Raw genomic sequence first — 27,765 nt, 5'->3', positions numbered from 1 at the left:
AATTGTTTACTTTTACTTCCTAGTTCTCATACTAGCGTTTTTGGTTTGCCTTTTCTTAAGCTTCAGTGTTTCTGTTCAGAGCTCCTTTTTGTTATTTAGAATAAATTTATTGTATCTTACCTCTTGCTGTATTCATGTCTACGCTTCCACGAAGGGACATTCCCAGCAGCGCTATGCCATCCAGTCTTCACACAAATGTTCAGTTTTTCTAGTAAAATGTTGACTTGCATTGAGTAAAATTATGTTTTTCTTGTGAAACTGTGTTCCTTTTCTTTTGAAATTCCATCTCATTTTTCACCAAAAGCTTTTTTATATATGTAGAGCATGCATAAATTATTAATGATGTAAATACAAATCTTTATTTATCTAGAAAAGGGTGGGCCTAAAGAGGTTTCAAGAAGGTAACAAACACAAGTGTGTGGGTGGGTGGGTGTGTGGGCGTGGGTGTGTTATTTCTAACCTTCTTGAGACATCAACAAGGAAAAGTACCCTTCCATGTGAGGACCGGTGAAAAAGTTGGGACCGAAACAATGGTTCCAATACGGAAAACCAGTGCATCTAATAGAGAGCCAATTACGGGAGTCTTTGAACATTGCTCCAAAGTGCATACAAAAGTAAACATTGAAAGTTGCAAAGACAGCAATATACTATATGATAAAACAAGACGCCATCTGAAGACGGACTTCCCTATTCATCCCTGAAAAAATCCGCCAGATGAACAGCAGATTTTACAATTTCCGGTGCAGACGTAGGACAACACGCGTCCCATATGAGACATAGGATGAACAAATACACTACGGTCCTGAGACTATAATGGCCATTAACAGTTAGCTTCCACTGTTAATGGCCCACCTGTAGAAGAAGGTAACAAATACAAGAATGTGTGTGTGTTTGTGCGTGTGCATGTGTGTAACCCGTTTTTAGGTAGTGGCCTAGTGGTTAGAGTGTTCGACCTGAGATCGGTAGGTTGTGAGTTCAAACCCCAGCCGAGTCATACCAAAGACTATAAAAATGGGAGCCATTACCTCCCTGCTTGGCACTCAGAGTCAAGGGTTGGTGTTGGGGGTTAAATCACCAAAAATGATTCCCGGGCACGGCCACTGTTGCTGCTCACTGCTCTCCTCACCTCCCAGGGGGTGATCAAGGGTGATGGGTCAAATGCAGGGAATAATTTCGCCACACCTAGCATGTGTGTGTGACAATCATTGGTACTTTAACTTTTACTCGACAGAGGTTGAATTGATGCAACTGTACTCTTCTGACATGTCTTCAACAAACAAGACTCCACTTGCCCCCATTCAACCGTTCACTTAATGAACAAGGCACAAAACACATTTTTTAGAGGGTGCTACCTACTCGGCGACAACTACCCAACATTCATTTTTGAGAAAAAACTTAAATACACACAAAAAATACAGGGATGCAACAGACTGTACAATGCAAGGCCAGAAGGGCAGCTTGCAGGCAAGATAAGAAAATACTTGACGTACCTGTACAAAGAGGAGAAAAGGACAGGCGTCTTCCTGCTGGAGCCACTGCACTTAAAAACACCATTAATCGCAGAAGGTGTTCCTTATTTCCTCTCCCATTACTGGGCGTAATTTCATCTAGGGAGGAAACAAGAAATTAAGCGGAAAAAAAAGGAAAAACTCCAAAGGTGTGGTGCTTTTCTGTTACCTTAAAGCAGGGGTTTTCAAATGGGGGTACGCGTACCCCTGGGGGTACTTGAAGGTATGCCAAGGGGTACGTGAGATTTTTTTAAAATATTCTAAAAATAGCAACAATTCAAAAATCCTTTATAAATATATTTATTGAATAATACTTTAACCGAATTTGAAAGTAAGTTCATAAAGTGTGGAAAAATTCCAACAATGCAATATTCAGTGTTGAAAGCTAGATTTTTTGTGGACATGTTCCATAAATATTGATGTTAAAGATTTCTTTTTTTGTGAAGACATTTCAAGTTCATGAATCTAGATGGATCTCTATTACAATCCCCAAAGAGGGTACTTTAAGTTGATGATTATTTCTATGTGTAGAAATATTTATTTATAATTTAATCACTTGTTTATTTTTCAACAAGTTTTTAGTTATTTGTATATCTTTTTTTCCAAATAGTTCAAGAAAGACCACTACAAATGAGCAATAATTTGCACCGTTATACAATTTAATAAGTCAGAAACTGATGAGATAGTGATGTATTTTACTTCTTTATCTCTTTTTTTCAACCAAAAATGCTTTGCTGTGATTAGGGGGTACATCACTGAAAAAAGGTTGAGAACCACTGCCTTAAAGAATATTAGAAATAATTGCTAGTAGCATAATACAATACAGATAAACTGATGTTTTCTCTCCTTTGTCATTCATGGCAAAAGAGTATAAACATCACTGTTGCAGACCTACTTTGTCTGTGACCACGTCTTAGCACCGGTACCACATGCAGCGCTGAAACCCTGCCCTCTGATTTCAATCACTTGCAGCTTACCTTGCTGACATAGATGACTAAACTCCGTGGGGTTTAAAGGAGGGACAAACACACATGCGGTAATAGATTCACCACACTCACCTCGGGACGGCTGTGATAAATACTGAGTGGCCGACCGCGGCGCGCAGTATGATACAGCTCATTCCACGCGGCCAAAGATGTATACCAGGAAATGACACACATTGTATATCTCACTGAATGGCTAATGACACGCTGCAGACACTGCGGCCTCAGTGGGAAGGGAAATGAATATGTTCAGGAAGGCGATCCAAAACCTTCTCCATGTAAGTACTATTAAAGTCCAGTTGCCATCTTGTGGCTTTTACCCAGCTTTCTGTGGTCTACGTATTAAACTGGTGCTGGTAAGGTTGCAATACATAATTAAATGGAGAATGTATCCCTGGATATTTTCAGTTGGAGCTATCTTTCTAGCATGGTCACTTTTAGCATGTTAGCAAAATGTATAGGTAGAAAACCAAAAGTCATTGGTGTTGTCAGTTTGCACTATAATGCTAGTAGAGATGCGCGGGTCGGGCGGGTGACATGACGAAAAAATTGAATTTAATTACATTCGGGCGGGTGGCGGTTGAACCATTCGGTAATATTTGATATACATGGTTCAGGGATCGGAATCCTTTACTAATCAAAGAGCCATTTAGGATCCGTGTCATAAAGCGAAGAAGACAATAGGAGACGCAAACATTCTCTAGAATGACTGCCGGCAATCACCCAGTTAATAAGTATTAGGGCGTGCTGTGAAGCCATTGGCTTTGTCGTCTTCTACAGCATGTCCGATCTGCTTGTCAGTCCATCGACATGTTGTGTGTGGCTTCCGCAGACACACGCACACGACTGCAAGGCATACTGGGTGACACAGACTAAACTAATGGTTGTGATATAAACAATTTTAACACTCTTAGTAATATGTGCCACGCTGTGAAGCCACACCAAACAAGAATGACAAACACGTTTCGGGAGAACATCCTCCCAGTAACACAACATAAACGCAACACAATTCTTTGCATCCATGACACTTCCTGACTATTTTATACACCCCGCTAGCAGCAAATCCCCCCCCCCCCCCCCATCACCCCTGTCCGTCGGTAAGGTGGGCGGGGTTGGGGGTGCGAAATATATTCAGTAAGTGTCACGAATGCAAAGGATTCTGAGTATTTGTTGTGTTGCGTTTACGTTGTGTTACTGTGAGGATGTTCTCCCGAAATGTGTTTGTCATTCTTGTTTGGTGTGGCTTCACAGCGTGACGCATATTAGTAAGAGTGTTACAATTGTTTGTATCACAACCAACAGTGTACTCTGTATCACCCGGGATGCCTTTCAATCTTGTACGTGTGATTGCGGAAGCATACAACATGTTACTGGACTAACAATCGGTTTGAACACGTTATTGAAGGTGTCAAAGGCAATAACTTCACAGCACGCCCTTATTCTTGTCATCAGGAAGATCACCATTGGATGTTCGCGAGAATGTTAGCGGCTCCCATTGTCTTCTTAACTCTGTGAAACGGGTTTAAATAGCTCTTTGAGTGGTAAAGGTGGCCGACCTCTGATGTATTTCAACGGGCGGGTGGGGGGCGGTTACGGTTCTGATAAAATGTTGGTTGGGGTGGACGACGGGTGGATGACGATTTTGGTGATGCGGTTGCGGATGATATAATTGCCTATCCGCGCATCTCTAAAAGCTAGCATGCTCACTTCTACTTAGACTTAGACTTCTTTTTTATTGTCATTCAAATTTCAACTTTACAGTTCAGATAAGAACACAATTTAGTTGCATTAGCTCGTTGTAGTGCAAGATAAAATAGCGATTAGGTGTAGATATATATAAATAGATAACTGCACAGATAACTATATTGCACTTTTGCATATGCATCCATGTTTATGGATGTATGTTATATTGTCTTTATATTCCAGCAAGTTAATCCATTTTTTGTGGGGAATCAAGTGGATTATGCGTTCAAGAGTCTTATGGACTGAGGGAAGAAGTTGTTACAGAACCTGGAGGTTCTGCTATGGAGGCTGTGGAACCTCTCTCTATAGCCCAGCAGTAAAAAGAGTCCTTGGTGTGGGTGGGAGGATTCTCTACATATTTTCTGAGCCCTGGTCAGGCAGCGGCTTTTTGCGATCTCCTGGATAGGAGGAAGAGGAGTCCTGAGGATTTTTTCCACCGTCCTCACCACTACTGACATACTGCTAGTATGTCAGCAAATGTTGACAGTATACAGCTAGAAGTGGCTTGGCTCAGATGATAGGGTGTTCATTCAGAAACTTGAGGGTTCCGGATACGAACCCAGCTTTTGCCATCCTTGTCACTGCCTTCGGGTACTGGTCACTCTGTCAGAGCTACAGCGCTCCTCTGTGGAGAGAGGAGCACCTTCCAGAAGAACAACCACCTCTACAGCAATCTACCAATACAACCTGTATAATAGAGTGGCCAGACGGAAGCTATTTCTACATAGGGGCGGCATGGCGTAGTGGGTAGAGCGGCCATGCCAGAAACCTGGGGGTGGCAGGTTCGCTTCCCACCTATAACATCCAAAATCGCTGCCGTTGTGTCCTTGGGCAGGACACTTCACCCTTCCCCCCGGTGCCGCTCACACTGGTGAATGAATGATGAAAGAATGATTGGTGGTGGTCGGAGGGGCCGTAGGCGCAAACTGGCAGCCACGCTTCCGTCAGTCTACCCCAGGGCAGCTGTGGCTACAGATGTAGCTTACCACCACCAGGTGTGAATGAATGATGGGTTCCCACTTCTCTGTGAGCGCTTTGAGTATCTAACAATAGAAAAGTGCGATATAAATCTAATCCATTATTATTATTATTATAAACGTTTGCCAAAATCCACCTGAAAGACTTTCAGATAGTCGAAAACTAAATTATCTGTTCTGATGAGACAAATATTGAACACTTTGGCATTAACCAAACCAGGCACCACTCATTACCAGCCCAATACCATCCCTACTGTGAAGCATGGTGGTGGCAGCATCATGCTATAGGGATGGTTTTCAGTAGCAGGAACTGGGATACTAGGCAGAATAGAGGGAAAGATGAATGCAAGCAATGTACAGAGACATCCTGGATAAAATTTGCTCCAGAGTGCTCCTGAACTCAGACTGGGGCGAAGGTTCATTTGTTTAGCAGGAGAAGGACAACCAAGATATCAAAGGAATGATTTCAGGACAACTCTACAAATGTCCTTGAGTGGCCTAGCCGGGGAAGAGACTCAAATCTGATTGAACATCTTTGGAGTAATTTGAAAATGGCTTCCCATCCAATTTGAGGGCATTTGAGTTATGGGTGAAAGAGGAGTGGAATGAAAGAGGTATGTGTACCAAACTTGCAGCATTGTAAATGGTAAATGGGTTGTACTCATATTGCGCTTTTGTACCTTTTTTAAGGACCTCAAAGCGCTTTGACACTATTTCCTAGAGGGGGGGGGGGGTTGCCCACATCTGAGGTCCTCTCCAAGGTTTCTCATAGTCAGCATTGTCACTGGCGTCCCACTGAATGTGAATTCTCCCTGCCCACTGGGTGTGAGTTTTCCTTGCCCTTTTGTGGGTTCTTCCGAGGATGTTGTAGTCGTAATGATTTGTGCAGTCCTTTGAGACATTTGTGATTTGGGGCTATATAAATAAACATTGATTGATTGATTGATGATTCCACATTCACCCATTCACACACACACACACACTGATGGCGGGAGCTGCAATGCACGGCGCTAAATAGGACCCATCAGGAGCAAGGGTGAAGTGTCCTGCTCAAGGACACAACGGACGTGACGAGGCTGGTAGAAGTTGGGGATTGAACCAGGAACCCTCAGATTGCTGGCAAGGCCACTCTCCCAACTTCGCCACGCCGTCCCCATATATTCAAAGACATTTGAGGGGTAATTGCTGCCGAAGGTGCATCAACAAAGTATTGAGCAAAGGCTGTGAATACTTATCTCTGTGTGATTTCATAGTTTTTTTTTTATTTCTAAAATTTGTAAAAATACATTAAAATAAAAAAATAATCTGGTTCACATTGTCACTACGGGGTATTGTGTGTATAATTTTGAGGACACAAATGAATGTATTCCATTTTCAAATAAGGCTGTAACATAACAAAATGCACAAAATGTGAAGCGCTGCGAATACTACATATTGTCTGACAGGTGTCAAATTGATCATTTTCTGTACAGTAGTTATGCAGACGACACACACATACTGTACACTGTATCACCTGATTAGCATTTATGTTCTCATTCTATGTATCCAATCAATAATTTAAAAGAAAAGTCTTCTTTGATTAAAAAGAGACAAAACAGAGATTTACTGTGCCACAAAGAGGATTAGTGTCATAAGCACCTTGTTTCTAAAACACGCGAGAGGCAAGTTTTGTAATCTTGCAGTGCAAATAGACGGTTATGATAACTTAGGCTACCAGATATATCAATGCACTCCCCAAAACGGCATGTTTTTTTCATCCAAAATTCTCAGATTTAAGGTTTTTTTTTCTTCCACCTGTTAGAAGCAATAGTGCTGAATTCATAATGAATAACCCTTAAAAACATAGATGTACAAGTACTCAAGTAAAAAAATATATCAAGTACATGTATTTATCCATATCATTAACTCAGTGGGTATTGGTGGTGCTGCACATTTGCAATAATTAACACTTTTCCACTTGTTTAATTTCTGATACAATGCAGAGCATCTTAATCACATTGAACAAACAGACTGAGCGAACAGATTTTTGGCACAAACCCTCCTACAACAGAGGGATATTATTTCTGCTCCCTAATGGAGTGTGGGTGCAGGCAACACAGTGTGAAGTCATCCTGAGTGGCTGGACGAGTCTCTGTGACCCAGTATGTCTCCCATGGTAACGCACAAGAATGAAAAGCTTTCTTCCCAGCCTGCTCAGATCCTGACAACCAGGAAGCATCCAATCCACGTGCAGCCCCTCCCGTCAGCTTCACAGTAGGCTGTCGGAAAAACCTGGCGCCATTGTGGCACAATGGAACGGGGACTAATCTGAGCTACATTGTCTCGTTTAGCTCCTATTTGCAACTTTACAAAAAAACACATTACTCTCTTTAACATAAATACAGACGTAACATTTCTCTTCCCCCATTTCTATTTTAGTGAAGCGATTTTTATACTACAAACCCCGTTTCCATAGGAGTTGGGAAATTGTGTCAGATGTAAATTTAAACAGAATACAATGATTATCAAATCCTTTTCAACCAATATTCAATTGAATGCACTAAAAGACAAGATAGTTGATGTTCAAACTCATATTTTTGTTTTTGTTTTTTGCAAATAATAATTATCTTAGAATATCATGGCTGCAACACGTGCCAAAGTAGTTGGGAAAGGGCATGTTCACCACTGTGTTACATCACATTTTCTTTTAACAACCCTCAATAAACGTTTGGGAACTAAGGAGACGCCTTTTTGAAGCTATTCAGGTGAAATTCTTTCCCATTCTTGCTTGATGTACAGCTTAAGTTGTTCAACAGTCCGGGGTCTCTGTTGTCATATTTAGGTTTCAAAATTTTCAGTGGGAGACATGTCTGGACAACAGGCAGACCAGTGTAGTACCTGGATTCTTTTAACTACTGTATGAAGCCATGCTGTTGTAATACGTGGTGTGGCATTGTCTTGCTGAAATAAGCAGGGGCGTCCATGATAACATTGCTTAAACGGCAACAATATATGTTGCTCCAAAACTTGAATGTACCCTTCAGCATTATTGGTGCCTTTGCAGATGTGTAAGTTACCCATGCCTTGGGCACTAATTCACCCCCATACAATCACAAATGCTGCCTTTTGAACTTTGAGCCTATAACAATCCGGATGGTTCTTTTCCTCTTTGTTCCCGAAGACACAAACGTCCATAGTTTCAAAAAACTATTTGAAATGTGGACTCGTCAGACCACAGAACACGTTTACACTTTGCATCAGTCCATCTTAGATGATCTCGGGCCCAGAGAAGCCGGCAGCGTTTCTGGATGTTGTTGATAAATGGCTTTTCCTTTGCATAGTAGAGCTTTAACTTGCACTTACAGATGTAGCGACAAACTTTATTTAGTGACAGTGGTTTTCTGAAGTCTTCCTGAGTCCATGTGGTGATGTCCTTTAGAGATTGATGCCGGTCTTCTGATACAGTGCCGTCTGAGGGATCGAAGGTCACGGTCATTTAATGTTGGTTTCCGGCCATGCCGCTTACGTGGAGTGATTCCTCCAGATTCTCTGAACCTTTTGATGATATTATGGACAGTAGATGCTGAAATCCCTAAATTTCTTGCAATTGCACTTTGAGAAAAGTTTTTCTTAAACTGTTCGACTATTTGCTCACGCACTTGTGGACAAAGGGGTGCTTATTTTTTGGGAAACTGATTTTATACCCAATCATGGCACCCACCTGTTCCCAATTAGCCTGCACACCTGTGGGATGTTCCAAACAAGTGTTTGATGAGTATTCCTCAACTTTATCAGTATATATTGCCACCTTTCCCAACTTCTTTGTCACATGTTGCTGGCATCAAATTCTAAAGTTAATGATTATTTGCGAAAAAAGAACTGTTTATCAGTCTGAACAGCAAATATCTTGTCTTTGTAGCATATTCAACAGAATATGGGTTGAAAATGATTTGCAAATCATTCTATTCTGTTTATATTTACATCTAACACAATTTCCCAACTCATATGGCGGTGGTGTCAGAGAGGTGAAGTCTAGCAAATCTCCTATTCATTATGGACAACACCTCCCACCCACTACACTCCGACCTTGAGGAGAGAATGAACAACTTCAGTGGAAGGTTCAGACTCCCAAAATGTAACACGGAACAACACAGGATGTCCTTCATACCGACAGCCATCAGACTGTATAATGCATATGTTCCTTCTTGACTGCACTTAAATGTAGAATATATGTAGAATATATGTATACTATTCAGATATTATATATATATAATATATGATGTATATTATTTATTATTATTATTGTCTATTGTGAGCGAACTGTGGTGCTTAATTTCCCCTTGGGATCAATAAAGTACTTTCTATTCTATTCTATATGGAAACGGGGTTTGTATTTGACTCAAACCTGAATTTTTAATTTGATGCATGTTTTGGCCTAAAACGAATCAATGGGGAAGAAATTGTTCAATTATTCTATCTTTAGTGCAAAATATCATATTTAACATGGAGGATTAGCAAAGCTCCCAGCCACAACTCCCACCGGGAATCAAACCCAACATGTCTGCCTTACAAGACCAGTGCATTAAAACAAGTAGGAAGAAAGGTAGCAGGAAGGGGCTAGGAATATATTTCTGGTGATTCAATATGAAGCGCGCTGTCAATACTTGATTGACATTTTAAGTGCGTGTGGTCACGCAAAATAGGGCTCCCCACGGATCTTGTGATCTGCATACTTTGGCCCTTGGGATAACCAATTAATGCAAACAAAACAAAAGAGCAAAAGTACCGATTCCTGATGCCCGTGTATTGATTTGGGTACTCAACGCTAACAATTGTTAGTAGTTTACCGTGTATTTAAATGTTATGCTTTCGATTGCTACAGAGCACCATCACAGTTCATGAGTCTAACATCTTTCGGAAAGAACCTGTTGGTCAGTCTGGTGTTCCTGCTATAGATGATCCACAGCCTGGGGTGAGGGAGTCAAAGAGAGGGTGTGCAGGGTGCGTGAAATCCTTGGTAGGATTTCTTGATGAAGACGTCTGTGGTGGTGGGAAGGATGTTCCCCACGATCTTCTAAGCAGCTTTCACTTCCCTCTGCAGTGCCTTCCTCGCCATCTGTCATACCATTATGGTGGTGCTGAGGGAGATTTCTACTACACGTCTGTAGAAGCTCCTTGGTATGGAACTCCCTACGTAGATCAGAGACGCTGGTGTGCCTCCTTGAGCAAAACAGGAAGTTTTGTGCTCCACGAACCCCAATATATACGGTCACTTCTCCGATGTGTAGGGGTAACGGAGGGTGTGTAAACTTCCCACCACCATCTCCCTGGTTGTTTTTACATTGCTTTTGCACCATTTCACCAATGTTCTACCTCCTCTCTGTACTCATCGTGATCCGTCCCACTACTGTTGTGTGGTCTGCAAATTTCACAATAATACAGTTAGGGTGTTTAGCAGTGCAATCATAGGTCAGTGGTGTGAAGAGGAGGGGGCTCAGCACATAACCCTGGGGGGAGCTTGTGCTGATGGAAGAGGAGACAATGGATCCTGACAGTCCGCGGCCTGTCTATTTAAAAATAAATACAACATCCATCCATCCAATTTTCTTCCACTTGTCCCTCTCGGGGTCGGGGGTGTTATGGGGTGTGTGGCTGTTGTCTATTACATATTTACTCTGGCGGAAGGCAGAATACACCCTGGACAGGTCACCACATCATCGCAAGGCCAACCCAGATAGACAAGCATTCACACACTAGGGTCAATTTAGTGTTGCCAATCAGTCTGTACCCAGGTGCACGTCGTTGGAGGTGGAGGAAGCCAGAGTACCCGGAGACAAGCCACACAGTCACAGGGAGAACTTGCAAACTCCACACAGAGAGATTCAGCGACCCAGGACATTCTCGCTGTGAAGCACAAGCACTCATCCCGACGCTAACCACTGTACCACCGTGCTGCCAATAATAAAAACAAAATAAATATAAATAAACACTTCTCTGCTGATACATTTAGTAACTGGAGTGAGTGAGAGAGTGGGTTGGGGGATTAAGCTGAAGAAACCAGCAGAGCCAACTATGCAATCGCTTCTCCATAATTCCATACAACAAAAGCAATAGACTTCAAACTAATCTGCATCGTCAAAATAAAGACATGTCATTACATCAACGGGACTGTTCCTCTCCGCACACGGAGCAGACAAGAAAATTGTAGAGCGGCCGTGTTCAGTTCAGTTTCAGTTTATTTCGAACATGCACACGATGCAATGTATGTGTCACATATTTCCAGGTGTTTCATTACAGCACAGACATGGCATGCTGTTTGTTTAGTAAAATTGGGCAAAAACATGTTCTACAGTATATGAAAGAAACAGTATCCTTAATATTCGGCTGTTCCGATGTTGCGCCATAAAGAACATCAAAACAGTGAAAACTTAAAATGTGTTCTGATACAGTCCTTCATCCCGTTCTTCTTTGCTCTTGTCCCTACACTCATTTTAATGGAAATAAGTTATTCGTATTGCAATCCAAAATGAGGCAGACATTCTAACAACCTTTGTGTCAGGCTTGGACTTGGTCTTGGGTTGTTTTCCCGAGGTGCGAAGCGAATGGAGTGGAAACGGCGTGAAGGTAGGTACATATTTAATTTATTTACTCATAAACCAAAAACAGGAACAAATAAAAAGCGCTCACAATGGAGGTACAAAACTTGGGCTATGAAACAAGACTAGCACAAAGGCTATAAACTATAAACATGAAACAAAACACTTGTGCTATGGCATGAATGACAAAAACTTACGCGGACAAAATAGACAAAATGAACAGCATAGCAAGCCATGACGCAGATAATCGAGGTCGTGAAGGAGGTGATGTTGCCAGACTGACTACCTGGTAACTGTGGCTTAAATAATGAACATGATAAGTGAAAACAGGTGTGAGACAAGACAGGTGAACTGATTGGTCGTCATGGTAACAAAACAGGGAGTGAAAAAAAAAAAGGAACTTAGAGTCCGAAGGTCAAGGCACCTGGTATTCCTAGGTAGTCTCCCATCCAAGTACTAACCAGACCAGACACTGCTTAGCTATGAGAACAGATGAGATTGGAGAGGCTCAGGGTAGTATGACCATACAAAACTCATGATCAGACATGACGGATGAAAACTAAATTAGTTAGCATGGTAACAAGACAAACAAGGAAATGCAAAACAGAACTAAATGTCCAAAAACTAAACATAGCATGACCAAAACAAAACATGAACCATAGGCGTGACACTTTGGATGGCAGTCTCTTTGAAAGAACAGAAAGGGGCCAAGAGCCGATACCCCTATGATCCACAGAGGTGGGTAGAGTAGCCAGAAATTGTACTCAAGTAAGAGTGCTGTTACTTTAGAGATTTATTACTCAAGTAAAAGTAAGAAGTAGTCACCCAAATATTTACTTGAGTAAAAGTAAAAAGTATGTTGTGAAAAAACTACTCAAGTGCTGAGTAACTGATGAGTAACCTGTTCGTTTAATGATTACGGCAACAAATAATGCACAAAAACATAAAAATAGCAATGAGCAAATTCAGAGCCAGCAATATCTCTTAAGCAACTAAAGCAATAATATATATTAAATAATAGTACATTAAAATAAAATAAAAATAAGGCAAATTGAGCCACAATACCTTAACAGCACCATAGACTCAGTAGGCATTCATTGTTTGATTGATTGTATTAGTAGATTGTACAGTACAGTACAGTACATATTCCATACAATTGACCACTAAATGGTAACACCCCAATAAGTTTTTCAACGTTAATCAATTACTTAACTAATGACCAAGTCGAGGTGATCTAACTCATATATACATATACATACACACACATATCATATATATATATATATATATATATATATATATATATATATATATATATATATATATATATATACACTGTATATACATATACATACACACATATCAATTCTATATATATATACATATACATATATATATATATATATATACATATATATATATATGTATATATATATATATATATATACATACATACATACATTTATATATACAGTATATAATTTATGTTTATTTATTTTGCCGTTTTTGTTGACATGTTAAAGGTGTTTTAATGAATATACATGCATGTTTAACACATAGATTCCTTTCTTTCATGAAGAGAAGAATATAAGTTGGTGTATTACCTGATTCTGATGACTTGCATTGATTGGAGTCAGACAGTATAGTGCTGATAACGTTCGCGTTTTCAAATGGAGGAGAACAAAAGTTCCTCCCTTCTGTCTAATACCACATGAAAGTCGTTGGTTTTTGGCATATTATTTGTCCAGCTTCCATATTCATTTTTATACAGTTTACAAGAAATACATTGGCGGCAAACTCCGTAGCTTGCTCGCTTGTTTGCGCTGGCTTTCGGAGACTCTTATTTTGTTAGCGCAGGCGCGATGGAGCGGCACTTTTATTGTGAAGACAGCAACTGTGCGATCAGCCTTTAGGCTTTTTACGGGAAGTACGGTTGAAATAAAAAGTGTCTTTTTTCCTTTACACTTTTGATTGATTGATTGAAACTTTTATTAGTAGATTGCACAGTACAGTACATATTCTGTACAATTGACCACTAAATGGTAACACCTGAATAAGTTTTTCAACTTGTTTAAGTCGGATTCCACGTGTGACGGTCACGTGACCGCCTGGCTCTGTTTGATTGGTCCAACGTCACCAGTGACTGCATGTGATTGGTGAAACGCAGGCATGCGAAGATCCTACTTTGAATGTGTGTCTGACAAAATCAAAACTATCAAGGCGTGCATTAACAGATCGATTAAAAAAAAGTAGCGAGTAGCAAGCTGAATGTAGATAAATGGAGCGGAGTAAAAGTAGCGTTTCTTCTCTATAAATATACTCAAGTAAAAGTATTTTGCATAAAAACTACTCTTAGTAGTACAATTTATCCCAAAAGTTACTCAAGTACATGTAACGGAGTAAATGTAGCGCGTTACTACCCACCTCTGGTGATCCATGACCTGAAATTTCCAATGGTAACACACCAGCTGTGGCTAACAGAAGCAAAATTATAAGGCTGGGGGCAGGCATCTGCCTGAACTAAAATGTGTATTTATTGTGATTTAACCATACATTTTATAAGAACTGAAGACAGAATTGAACTCAATTGAAGCGAGGTATTAAGAATATTCTATTCAAGTAGCTTGTCTCAAGTACATCCTTTATAAGAATTGAACCTGCCAAAGAAACTCAAATCATTTTTAATTTAAAAATATAAATCATGGTCCCATTGTGCTTCAACAGAGTGGCGGTAAGACAGGACTGAGTAAGTGGCTGAGACTCTACAAGACAGAGATAAGGCTTTTCATAACGATGCTGGGTTTAAACGCAGGTCAACACCAGTCGCTGCTGCTAAAGTGAAAAGAAGAAGTAGGCCAAGCATTGCTAATTGTCACAAGCAATCAAGACGGTTCATGTCATGTTTGCTTGGTGTTTACCATGCCTGATGTGTTTCTAGGTTAACTTCCTCAAGTCATTTTCTTTATCTAAACATTTTCTGAATACCTTCGCCTCTCAGTCCAGTCTGAGTGGTTTGGCCAGGGTATTGTATTTTCTACCCTTTTTACAGTTCTGTGGTGAAACATTTCCAAAGCACTACAGAGTCCCTTTAAGAGTTTGCGAAGTTGCAATCACGCCATTTCACGCAGACTCAATCAGACCCAATAACTTTGTCCAATGTCCGCAACTTCCCCACACAGTTTGGCCAATCAGTGTCTTTTTCGCCAATCGAATTGGTCTCAAACGCTTACGTCAACTGCCTAATCATAACGTGTGTTTGTTATTTGTCTAGACAAATCAGGAACAACCACTTCCATCCTTCCATCCATTTTTTCCTGCTGGACCATCTTGGAGTTGTGGGAAAATAAACTTTATTGCTCAAACGGCGCAATTGACGTGGTAATGCGTAGCTCAGCTTACTTCTGGTTCCTGTCTACGGAAGTCATTTTTCTGGGTAAATTGGTAATAAACATTTAGCAACACACCAGCGTCCTCGGGTCCTCATTTCCCAGTGTGCATGTATTCATATATTTTTTTCAACCTTCATTCATCCAGGATAAGACAATCAAGAACATATTTTCATTTGCAATGCTGACCTATAAGCAGCATTTAGATGACCGAGATGTTGGAGTTGTTATGGGTCACACTCCTGCTTCCTCTCTTCCTGCTATGTCTCCTCCTGCTGGGCGTCCGGACAAGCACACCACGGGCCACTCCCACATGTGCTCTCTCTCCGCTGCGGGCGTGCCTCCTCGCACCTGCAAACACTCACCAAACTACACACCTGCCTGTGATGAGCGAGCTGCCTTCAAGAGCAGACGCAGCCTGAGATCCGACGCGAGAACGTAGCTTCACGTACCCAGTACAGTAAGCCCACACGTATCTAGCTCCTCTGCATGTGCAAACTATCTCCCTGTGCTCCTTCCCTGTTGTGCTCATTGTCCCCTGTGTTGTGTCGTCTTCCAGCCTCCCGCCATCTTTCCTTGTCGTCGAGTTGTGTGTCTCGTCACCTTGGACCTCCCGTGGATTTTCCCTTGCCTTCCTGGACATCGACCTCACGCCTGCCTAACGACCACGAAACCAAGCTCCTGCCCTTGACCATCTGCCTGCTCCCCGACGTTCGATTCCGCCTTGCTCCTTGCTGGACTTCCGCCTGGATCCCAACACGCATCCTCAACACCCTCTGGCAACCATACTCAGATAAGTCTCACACTTCGTCACACTACATCTCTTTGGTTAAATACACATCTCACTCACACACTAAACTGTCATTAAATACGCTGATAGCTAACGACGTCATCGTTCCTCTGCCGTCCTCTTCTCCCGTTGTACCGTCACAGTACGTTCTCGCCATGTCAGAACCAGACGGCAAAGACGCGGCACGTACCCCGCTCCCCTCCCGAGGCTCCCCGGCGTGGCGCAGTGGGAGAGTGGCGCAGTGGGACGGCGTGGCGCAGTGGGAAAGTGGCCGTGCGCAACCCGAGCGTCCCTGGTTCAATTCCCCCCTAGTACCAACTTTGTCACGTCCGTTGTGTCCTGAGTGAGACACTTCACCCTTGCTCCTGATGGGTGCTGGTTGGCGCCTTGCATGGCAGCTCCCTCCATCAGTGTGTGAATGTGTGTGTGAATGGGTAAATGTGGACGTAGTGTCAAAGCGCTTTGAGTACCTTGAAGGTAGAAAAGCGCTATACAAGTACAACCCATTTATCATTTATTTATCATTTAAGTGTCGCAGCCATGCACACTGCACTCCAGCAGCACCAAGAGCGCTTTTGTGTTCTTGAGAATAAGCTGGATGCTGCTTTTGCTAGCATGTTGGCTCGACTGGACTTGATCTCCCCAAGCTCTGCCGCTCCCCCGGAGCGCGTACTAGCCGCCCCCGCCGCGGCAGCCCCCACACAGCCCCCGTCTTCCTGCGAGCCGAAGATCGCTAGCCCTAAGGCTTTCGAAGGGGATTTTGAGTTATGTCGTGGTTTCCTGGTCCAGTGTGATATGGTATTTCGTCATCAGCCCTCCCGGTACACCTCTGACGGGGCCAAGATTGCCTTTATTTTTTCTTTATTGACCGGAAGGGCTCTCCAGTGGGCCACAGCAGCTGTGGACCACAACCTTGGCCTCAGCATGAATTATGATGCTTTTCGCACGGAGTTTAGGGCAGTTTTTGACCATCCCTCCGATGGAGGAGACGCCGCCTCACGTCTACACTCCCTTCAGCAAAGTTCTCGTTCTGTGGCAGATTACACTCTTGAGTTCCGCACCCTGGCCGCAGACAGCGGGTGGGATAACAAGGCCTTGTTGAGCGCCTACCGTCGAGGCCTCTCCGACGAGATCAAGGACGGATTGTTGCGGGACCAACCTGCCTCCTACCAGGACCTCATTCAGCTGGCCCTACTGATGGACAAGAGACTCAAGGAACGAGCGGCTGAACGAAGACTTTCAGTCCAGGAGAGGACCAGAAGGCCGGTGTGGGGGAACCGTACCGTTTCTTACTCTCCTAGCGCGGCCAGAGGTGGGGATGAAGGCGCCCACTTGGTGGACCAGTCTGGGTTTCTCCCTGCACCAACCAGCGGGATGGAACCCATGCAGTTGGGCAGGACTCGACTGGCCACGGAGGAACGGGAAAGGAGGTTCCGTCAGCGCCTTTGCCTCTACTGTGGTTGTGCGGGTCACATGATCGTGACCTGCCCCACACGACCAAAAGACCAGGCTCACAAGTAAGGGGAGTACTTGTGAGCCACACCACCTTTACCCGGAGCCACTGTGACCCTGGTATCCTTTTTCCCCGCAACATTGTCTTGGGAATCAAGAGGACTGAAGGTGGGAGCGTATGTGGACTCAGGAGCAGATGTTAGTTTTATGGACCGTAATTTTGCCTGTCAGGCCGGGATTGAGCTTCTGCCTCTGGACAAGCCTTTACCAGCTCAGGCCCTGGACGGGCATCCCCTGGGTCCCATCACCCACCGTACAGCACTGCTCACACTAACCCTGTCCGGCAACCACACGGAGCAGATTAGCTTGTTAATCCTCAATGCCCCTATCGCTCCTCTTGTCCTCGGCCGTTCATGGCTTCGCCAGCATGACCCCCATATTTCCTGGATCTCTGGTAAGATCCTATCCTGGAGCACGGCATGCCATGTTAACTGTCTCAAGGCAGCATCCCCTGTCTCGGAGAGCCCCAAGCTTAAGTCATCCCCATCTGACCTGTCTGGGGTCCCCGCGGTTTACCATGACCTTGCAGCTGTATTCAATAAGGCCCAGGCACTATCCCTACCCCCGCACAGACCGTACGACTGTGCCATTGATCTCGTACCTGACGCAGTACTTCCTTCTAGCCGCTTGTACAACCTGTCCATACCTGAGAAGAAGGCTATGTCTAACTATATTACGGACTCACTCTCTTCAGGTATCATCACTCCCTCCAAGTCACCGGTAGCCGCCGGATTCTTCTTTGTCGGCAAGAAGGATGGCTCCCTACGCCCTTGTATCGACTACCGAAGACTCAACGCCATCACAGTCAAGAACCGGTATCCCCTTCCACTCATGAGCTCCTCCTTTGAACCTCTTGCTCCTGCAACTGTCTTCACCAAGCTTGACCTCCGCAATGCTTACCATCTTGTCCGGATTAGGAAGGGGGATGAGTGGAAGACAGCCTTCAACACGCACCTTGGCCACTTCGAGTACCGGGTCATGCCCTTCGGCCTGACCAACGCCCCAGCTGTCTTTCAAGCTCTAGTTAACGACGTTTTAAGAGACATGCTCGACAAATTTGTGGCTGTTTACCTGGATGATATTCTGGTCTTCTCTCACAACATGCAGGAGCATCAGCAGCATGTCCGACAGGTCCTACAGCGCCTCCTCGAGAACCGCTTGTTCGTCAAGGCAGAGAAATGTGAATTCCATTCATCTTCTGTAAACTTCCTTGGCCACATCATCGAGAAGGGTAACATCAGAGCCGACCCCAAGAAGGTCAAAGCGGTTATGGAGTGGCCTCAACCAAACACCCGTACGGAACTGAGGCGATTCCTAGGCTTTGCAGGATTTTACCTTTGATTCATCCTCAACTTCAGTAAGGTGACTGCACCTCTCCACGCACTAACATCTACGATCACTGCATTTAGGTGGAACAAGGAGGCAGACGTGGCGTTCCAGAACCTCAAGAGGAGCTTCAGTTCCGCCCCCGTTCTCGTACACCCTGACCCGGATGTGCCGTTCACAGTTGAAGTGGACGCTTCTGACTCCGGGATTGGGGCAGTCTTGTCCCAGCGTTCCAGTGGGAGTAATGTGTTGCACCCTTGTGCATTCTTTTCTAGACGTCTCTCTCCAGCTGAGAGAAACTACGATGCTGGGAACCGAGAACTGTTGGCAGTCCACGAGGCGCTGGTCGAATGGCGACACTGGCTGGAGGGGGCCAAGCATCCGTTCCTGGTCCTGACCGACCATCGCAACCTCATTCACATCCGATCCGCTAAAAGACTGAATGACAGTCAAGCTCGCTGGGCACAATTTTTCTGTCGATTCGATTACACTCTCACCTACAGACCTGGTTCACGCAATGGCAAGGCGGACGCTCTTTCTCGAATATTCTCAGAGGAACCTACCGTTAAGTCTACTTCCGAGACCATCCTTCCCCCTAACCGCATCATCGGGATGGTAACTTGGGAGATCGAGGGCCTGGTCAAGACGGCCTTACGTTCTGACCCTGGTCCCGGAAATGGACCCCCTAATAGGCTGTTCGTCCCAGAACCTTTAAGGGCCAAGGTACTTGATTGGGCTCATTCTAGTGTGTTTACCTGTCATCCCAGAGTCCATAGGTCACTAGGCTTTATCCGACGCCGTTTTTGGTGGCCTACCATGGAGGCGGATACCCGGGAGTTTGTCGCCGCCTGCAGCGTCTGCGCCCGGAACAAGGCAAGCCACAGCCCTCCTGCCGGTCTCTTACACCCTCTTCCCATCCCCAATCGACCTTGGTCCCACATTGCTGTTGATTTCATCACGGGACTTCCCACTTCTAGAGGTAACACCACAATCCTCACTATCGTCGACAGGTTTTCCAAGGCAGCACACTTTATTCCTTTGCCCAAGCTTCCATCCTCTGCTGAAACCACAGACCTGCTGGTCCAGCATGTGGTCAGGATCCACGGGATCCCCTCCGACATAGTCTCTGATCGTGCCCCTCAATTAATTTCTCGGGTCTGGCAGGATTTTTGCAAGGGCATTGGGGCCACGGCCAGTCTGACTTCCGGCTACCACCCCCAAAGCAATGGTCAAGCAGAGAGGGCCAACCAGGGGGTGGAGACCATGCTGCGCTGTATGGCTGCGCAACAGCCTAACTCCTGGAGTAAGTTTATTCCATGGGTGGAGTACTCTTTCAACTCCTTGACCTGCGCAGCTACGGGTATGTCTCCATTTGAATGCTGGCTGGGATTTCAACCTCCCTTGTTTCCCTCCCAGGAGATCGAGGTGGCAACTCCTTCCACCCAGGCACACCTGAGACGATGCCGCAGAGTGTGGAGGTCCGCCCGTGCTTCCCTATTGAAGGCGTCTGTTAGGATGTGTCGCAATGCCAACCGGCGGCGCATCCCGGCTCCAGACTACCAGCCCGGACAGCAGGTCCTGCTTCGGGCCAAGGACCTCCACCTCCCGATTCCCTCCCAGAAACTTGCATCACGTTTTGTTGGACCTTATACGGTCAAATCGAAGATCAACCCTGCTGCTGTACAATTGGATCTTCCACATTCCATGAGATCTCATCCTGTCTTTCATGTCTCCCAGGTCAAACCTGTTGTTAACAGTCCCCTGTCCGCCCCCACCCCCGCGCCTCCCCCTCCTAGAGTCCTCGAGGATGGGGACCAAGTCTGGACCGTCAAGGAGATCCTCAAGGTTCGGCGACAGGGGAGGGGTTGGGTCTACCTTGTGGACTGGGAGGGCTATGGCCCTGAAGATAGGTCCTGGGTACCGGCCTCTTACATCGCCGACCCCTCCCTTATCAAGGACTTTTACAGAGCTCACCCCGAGGCACCCCGAAGCTCGCCGGGAGTCTCGCGTAAGAGGGGGGGTGCTGTTATGGGTCACACTCCTGCTTCCTCTCTTCCTGCTATGTCTCCTCCTGCTGGGCGTCCGGACAAGCACACCACGGGCCACTCCCACATGTGCTCTCTCTCCGCTGCGGGCGTGCCTCCTCGCACCTGCAAACACTCACCAAACTACACACCTGCCTGTGATGAGCGAGCTGCCTTCAAGAGCAGACGCAGCCTGAGATCCGACGCGAGAACGTAGCTTCACGTACCCAGCACAGTAAGCCCACACGTATCTAGCTCCTCTGCATGTGCAAACTATCTCCCTGTGCTCCTTCCCTGTTGTGCTCATTGTCCCCTGTGTTGTGTCGTCTTCCAGCCTCCCGCCATTCTTCCTTGTCATCAAGTTGTGTGTCTCGTCACCTTGGACCTCCCGTGGATTTTCCCTTGCCTTCCTGGACATCGACCTCACGCCTGCCTAACGACCACGAAACCAAGCTCCTGCCCTTGACCATCTGCCTGCTCCCCGACGTTCGATTCCGCCTTGCTCCTTGCTGGACTTCCGCCTGGATCCCAACACGCATCCTCAACACCCTCTGGCAACCATACTCAGATAAGTCTCACACTTCGTCACACTACATCTCTTTGGTTAAATACACATCTCACTCACACACTAAACTGTCATTAAATACGCTGACAGCTAACGACGTCATCGTTCCTCTGCCGTCTTCTTCTCCCGTTGTACCGTCACAGAAGTATGATGATAGCCTCTCATCATCTCTTATCTATCAGCAAATTAGCGCTATAGATTGCTCTCAACAGTTTACAAATACTCTAAATGTGTTTGGGTAAATGTGTGGAACATTAATTAATGTTTAAGACGGACAAACACTTTTTAACATGGAGAATGTCTGCAACTTATGGACGACAGAGCAGAGAACAGACAATTAGGAAGCCTTTAGTGGTGTTTATTTCCGTATTTATGATAGTTTTACCATTAATATAGTTGATTAAAACAGTACAGTCAGTTGATGACAAGGTCTGAGCATCTGCTTTTAAAACATCAATACGGTATTTGTTTTGAAATATTTGTTGACATTTTGTATTTTCTTAGGTCAAGGTTAAAAGGAACACTCAAAACATTGATTACAAATTTAAAAAAAAAACGCAAGTTGATTCAATTTTATTGATAAGAATAAGCCTGATAAATCCATCCATCCATTTTAAAAAGGACCTGCTTAAGTCGACGTCGACATACACCTTTGACCGCTTTTGTCTACAAAAAAATGTAAGAGACCTAGGGGTCATTTCTATGAAAAATTCGGTCCGCTTATGTCGACATGTGCATGTTGTATTATTTCAAGCTTACTAATTATCGCTAAGCAACATAAACGGACAAGAGTAACACAACTACTCTCAAGTTACATTACACAGCATTAAAACATACACACAGTTACTTCCTGTTCAGTGCAAAATATGATTCAAAATAACAGCTTTGCGGAATTAACAAAAGTTCTTCCACAAACGGTAACAAAATGCACCTATTTATTGTTTTTTAGTGTTAGAAGAACGATTTGTGAATGTAATCTTCAAGACAAATGAAGTTACAGTAGCAGTTTTGTTAGATATGTCTATAAAATAGCATATGGAAACAGATGAATAGAAATAGACAAAAGAGGGAATTATCACTTATCTCCCATTCTTCTTGTTTCTAAGTAAATTTGCAAGTAATTGTTAATTTTGTTTCAAGTTTTGTTATGTCGACAACCACTTAAGTCCAAGTCAGCCAAGTACAAGGAATGTGGACATAATGTTTGTTTGTTTCAATTCCCCATTAGCAACAGTAGTGGATGCTGCTAAATTTCCTGGATCTGAAAAAGGTTTTACAGAATGTATTATTTTCTATTTGGTAGCAGACCGTACAGAACATCACATTAGAAGATTTCGAGGGATTTTGGTTAGCTTTAATGTCATCTGCGGCTCATAGATGCATTGGATGTGCATGCTTGTCATGCTCTGATGACTCACTTCCTTTTCCATTTTCCCCGCCCGGTCCAATTACATTGAGAAGAGAACATCTGCTTCACTCTTTACCGGGTTTGTGACTGTTATGGTATCATAGGTGCAATCCATGTTTCCTCGTGAAAGCCCCCAAAGGCCCGCAAACACCAGGAATTGTCCGACTCGGAATATTTGATGATAGGTGCAGAACGCATCCGCTGCTTTTGGATTTGCAATATAATCTACATACTTTAAGACAATAAAGCTAACAGAAAAACACTGATTGTTGTTTCCGAATGAAAACATTTTTCGTAACATAAAAAAATTGATATATGTGGGTGATTAATATGTTACTGAAACTTGAGGTTTGTTTTTATCTTGCTTCTGTTCCTGTCTAGTATCTGTGCTTTGTTTCTTTTGTTTATAGTATCTGTGCATTGTATTTTTAAAATGGGTACTTGTGGTTCCCATTTTTGTGTTAGTCATAGTTCTGTAGACCTGTATATATTATGTTAAATAAATTATTTGTTGTTTGATGAATACTTGGTCCTACCGCGCTACTGCACTTTGGTGTGGGTCATTGTTAAAGTTCAAGTACCAATGATTGTCACACACACACTAGGTGTGGCGAAATTATTCTCTACATTTGACCCATCACCCCTCGTTCACCCCCTGGGAGGTGAGGGAAGCAGTGAGCAGCTGCGGTGGCCGCGCCTGGGAATCATTTTTGGTGATTTAACCCTCAATTCCAACCCTTGATGCAGAGTGTCAAGCAGGTAGGTAATGGGTCCCATTTTATGACTCGGCAGGGGTTTGAAATCAAGACATATCAATTTGGTGTTGGTGTTTGATGAATACTTGGGCCTACTGTGCGACTGCACTTTGGTGTTAGTCATTATGGTTTTAGTAGACATTTTTGTGTTATTCATATTTCTCGAGTACTGCATACATCACGTTAAATATACAAATTTTTGAATTGTCATGAAAACATGTTTTGATATATTTCAAGTTAACTTATTGAATTAGAAAGTGTCATTTACAGCGCCTGTGAGGAGAGCATATAGGGGAGCACAGATGAAACTGATTGGATAAAGGTAGGGTTGAGAGACTTCTTAAGCAACACTTGAGTCTTACTTTTGTTTATAGCTTTGTATGTAGTTAAAGTAGTTTTTGTTAACCTTTGATGGACTGTTGGAATGAAGACCTTTTTTTTGTTTGCAAATAAAGTTATTTTTTGAGAGACTTAAGATGTGCGTATAAAAGTGCACCACCTGTCCAGGCTCAGCCCCATGGCATTTGGTTTAGAACCTCGAAAGCTTGGAAAGGCCGATACACTACCAACGTTGAGCAGATTAACGAGGCCCACCTTAACGCTATCAGCAATGAGACCTGCCGGATCATTCCCCTATGGTCCTACTGTTTTGTTACCTCGTTATTGTCACCTGTTGTTGGTGACGATCCCCAAGATGCAGAGAAGGCAGGTTTGGTGCAGGAAAACAAAATTTAATGTCCAAAAATGTAAAAATAAAGAAGAAACACAAACCAGGAACAAACAAACTGGAAGCAGGGAACAGGAACCAGGAACAAAAAGACAACACGCTGCAAACAGCTACAGGTTCAACGACAAGTATTAATGACACCCGGTAGAAGCTACAATAATCCAGCCCCGACTGGAGGACAAAGCAGGTTTAAATAGGAGCCGGCTGATTGACACCAGGTGCCAATCAGCCGCAGCTGAGGGGAAACAGCGCTCAGGGAGAAAAGCAGGAAATTACCAAATTAAAAGTGCTGACAGGAAACAAAGACATATACAGAGGAAAAACTAAAACAAAACCAAACTGTCAGGGAAAAAACTGACAGTAGCCACCCTTCCCATAACGGATACAAGACGTCCTAAAAAACCACCCCTCCCCCACAAAAAAAGTCCCAAAGTCAAGGAAGGGTGGAGGGAGGACAAGGCGGTGGGTCAGAGTCAGGTGGTGACGGCAAGTTGAAAGCCGCCGCAAATGGCGAGGCGGTTGCCCGTGAAACGACCTACATCCGTGGCCGACAAGAGGATGTTGGGGATCCCTGCTGGCCGACCGGAGAGGATGGTGGCGACCCCTGTTGGCCCACTGGAGAGGATAGTGGCGCCCCCACCGGTGGGCTAGCCCTCTGCTGTTCCACCGGAGTGCGTGGCGGCGTCTGCTGGCCCACCGGAGTGTTTGGTGGCATCTGCTGGCCCACCGGAGTGCATGGTGGCATCTGCTGGCCCACCGAAGAGGATGGCGCCGTCTGTTGCAGACCCACTGGGGCGAGAAGTAGCTGTCCTTCCCCAGCTGCACAGCTACTCATAGCACCCCCCTCAAGGGACGGATCGTAGATGTCCCCAGATAGGCTCACAGACGAAAGGGATGGGTGGGAGAGGGCTTCAAATTAGGCCGAAGTTCTTTTCAATTCAGCCATAATCGCCATAATCCTGTCAAGCCTCTCTGCCATCGAAATCTCTGCAGGGTTCGTGTTAGGCTGGATTATTCTGTTACATGTTGTTGGTGACAAACCCCAAGATGCAGAGAAGGCAGGCTTGGTGCAGGAAAACATAATTTCATGTCCAAAAATTTAAAAATAAAGAAGAAACACAAACCAGGAACCAGGAACAAACAAACTGGAAGCAGGGAACAGGAACCAGGAAACAGGAACTAGGAACAAAAAGACAGCACGCTCCAAACAGCTACAGGTTCCACGACAAGTATTAATGACAACCGATAGGAGCTACAATAATCCAGCCCCGACTGGAGGACAAAGCAGGTTTAAATAGTAGCCGGTGTCGCAGCTGAGGGGAAACAGCGTTCAGGGAAAAAAGCAGGAAATGACCAAAATAAAATCGCTGACAGGAAACAAAGACATACAAAGAGGAAAAACTAAAACAAAACTAAACTGTCAGGGACAAATCTGACAGTAATGGTTGACACTTTATTTTTATTTTTGCACCTTCCTGAAATGCCTCAGAGTTCCCAACCAGCTTGAAGATTAATTGGGTGTAAGTGCCATTGGCCACTTCAGTGGGGGGGCATGGGACTCAAACAGCATGTCCAACCTCAATGCAGGCAGGACGCTCCTCTGCACGCCCGTGTCACAGAGGAACCGTCATCCAGAGAGCGAGTCCTGGATAAACAGCAACCTGCCAGCACTGCGGACGCTCATGGCCACTGCTCATGACATTTCCCACCGGCGGTCCACTGAAACTGCACGGGGGATGGCACCGCCTTGCTTTGGTCCCAAACTTTGCCTGGAAATAACGAAGTCTAGAATCCGGTTTGCCGCCTGGTGGGTGCAGCAGCAGCAGCAGCAGCAGCAGTAGTGAAGTGAATTATATTTATTTAGCACTTTTTCTCTAGTGAATCAAAGCGCTTTATAGAGTGAAACCCAATATCTAAGTTGAAGCTCATTCTCTTGATGGGCTTCAAGAGGTAGTCCCCTGAAATGGTTTTCACTTCACAGGTGTGCTTGAAGTTCATCAAGAAAATGCCAAAAGTGTGCAAAGCAGTAATCAGAGCAAAGGGTGGGTATTTTGAAGAAACTAGAATATAAACCACGGGGTGCGCTTTTTTGGAGCCTTTTTTAACTTTAGCGGTGCTATGTTATCAATGGTTTCGCGCAGGGCGTCGTCAAAGTTGTTAGTGAGGTTATCAATAGAGCCCACATATTTTGGGAATGGTGCCATTACCGAGGGCAGTAGGTCAGCAAGAGTTGTCGTTGTGGCCGTATTAATGTTGCGGCTGCTATAGCAGTTATTATTATTATTAGTTTGACGAACATGCGTCTGAACCTCAAATTTTATAAGGTAATGATCGGACAATACTTTAGTATACGGGAGTATCGTAACTTTGGAAGCGGTGATACCCCTGACAAGCACTAGGTCTATCGTATTACCGTTGCGATGCGTGGGTTCATTTATTATTTGTGTGAGACCACAGCTATCAATTATAGTCTGGAGCGCTACGCACGGTGGGTCCGATGGGGTATTCATATGGATATTAAAGTCCCCCATTATGATTATATTATCAGCGTGTGTCACTAGATCAGCAACGAACTCTGAGAATTCATTGATAAAGTCCGAATAGGGCCCTGGGGGGCGGTAGATAACAGCCAGGTGTAGAGGCAGCGGTGTGACAGACCTCATAGTAAGCACCTCAAACGATTTATATTTATTATTTATGTTAGGACTAAGGTTAAAGTTTTCGTTGTATATTAGTGCGACCCCCCCACCCCTTTTAAGCGGACGGGCAATATGCGCATGTGTAAAGTTAGGAGGACATGCCTCATTTAGCGCAAAAAAGTCGTTTGGTTTAAGCCAGATTTCACTGAGACCGATGACGTTAAGATTGTTGTCTCTGATGATATCATTAACTAACAACGTTTTGGGAGACAATGATCTTATGTTTAAAAAACCTATATTATAGGTAGTGGGCTGTTTTAGGGAATTTTTGATCAAATTATCCGTAGTAGCAATATTAATAATGTTGTGTTTATTATGCCCAGTGCATTCAGTATAATTACGACCATATCTAGGAATTGATACGACGGGAATGTTGTCTTTTTCTTCTATGTCCCACTCTCCTTTGTGGAGGGAGTCCGGTCCGATCCGGTGGCCATGTACTGCTCGCCTGTGTATCGGCTGGGGACATCTCTGCGCCGCTGATCAGCCTCCGCTTGGGATGGTTTCCTGCTGGCTCCGCTGTGAACGGGACTCTCGCTGCTGTGTTGGATCCGCTTTGGACTGGACTCTCGCGACTGTGTTGGATCCATTATGGATTGATCTTTCACAGTATCATGTTCTCATATGTTCTCATAGTCATCAGTATCATCAGTATCACAGTATCATGTTCTCATAGTCATCATTGTCACCGACGTCCCACTGGGTCATTATTGTCACCGATGTCCCACTGGGTGTGAGTTTTCCTTGCCCTTATGTGGGCCTACTGAGGATGTCGTAGTGGTTTGTG

The 27,765-nt window shown here is 44.4% G+C and overlaps 1 protein-coding gene and 1 long non-coding RNA gene across 2 annotated transcripts in view; one reads left to right on the top strand and one right to left on the bottom strand.

Annotated features, from left to right (window-relative positions):
• Positions 1-1,553: 1,553 nt before the first annotated feature.
• Positions 1,554-27,765, bottom strand: part of LOC133560583 (uncharacterized) — a 129,997-nt gene continuing 103,785 nt past the window's right edge. Inside the window, exon 3 of the long non-coding RNA XR_009808489.1 lies at positions 1,554-1,607. This is a non-coding gene — a long non-coding RNA (uncharacterized LOC133560583). The remainder of the gene's footprint in view (positions 1,608-27,765) is intronic.
• Positions 19,995-21,048, top strand: LOC133559883 (uncharacterized). The gene is made up of 2 exons (XM_061911896.1): positions 19,995-20,103; positions 20,217-21,048. Exons 1-2 carry the CDS (start codon positions 20,026-20,028, stop codon positions 21,039-21,041), a joined length of 903 nt encoding a protein of 300 aa, XP_061767880.1. The 5' UTR covers positions 19,995-20,025; the 3' UTR covers positions 21,042-21,048.

Source organism: Nerophis ophidion, linkage group LG10 (assembly GCF_033978795.1).
Source record: "Nerophis ophidion isolate RoL-2023_Sa linkage group LG10, RoL_Noph_v1.0, whole genome shotgun sequence".
NCBI lineage: Eukaryota > Metazoa > Chordata > Actinopteri > Syngnathiformes > Syngnathidae > Nerophis > Nerophis ophidion.
This window is presented reverse-complemented; position numbering and strand designations above follow the sequence as displayed.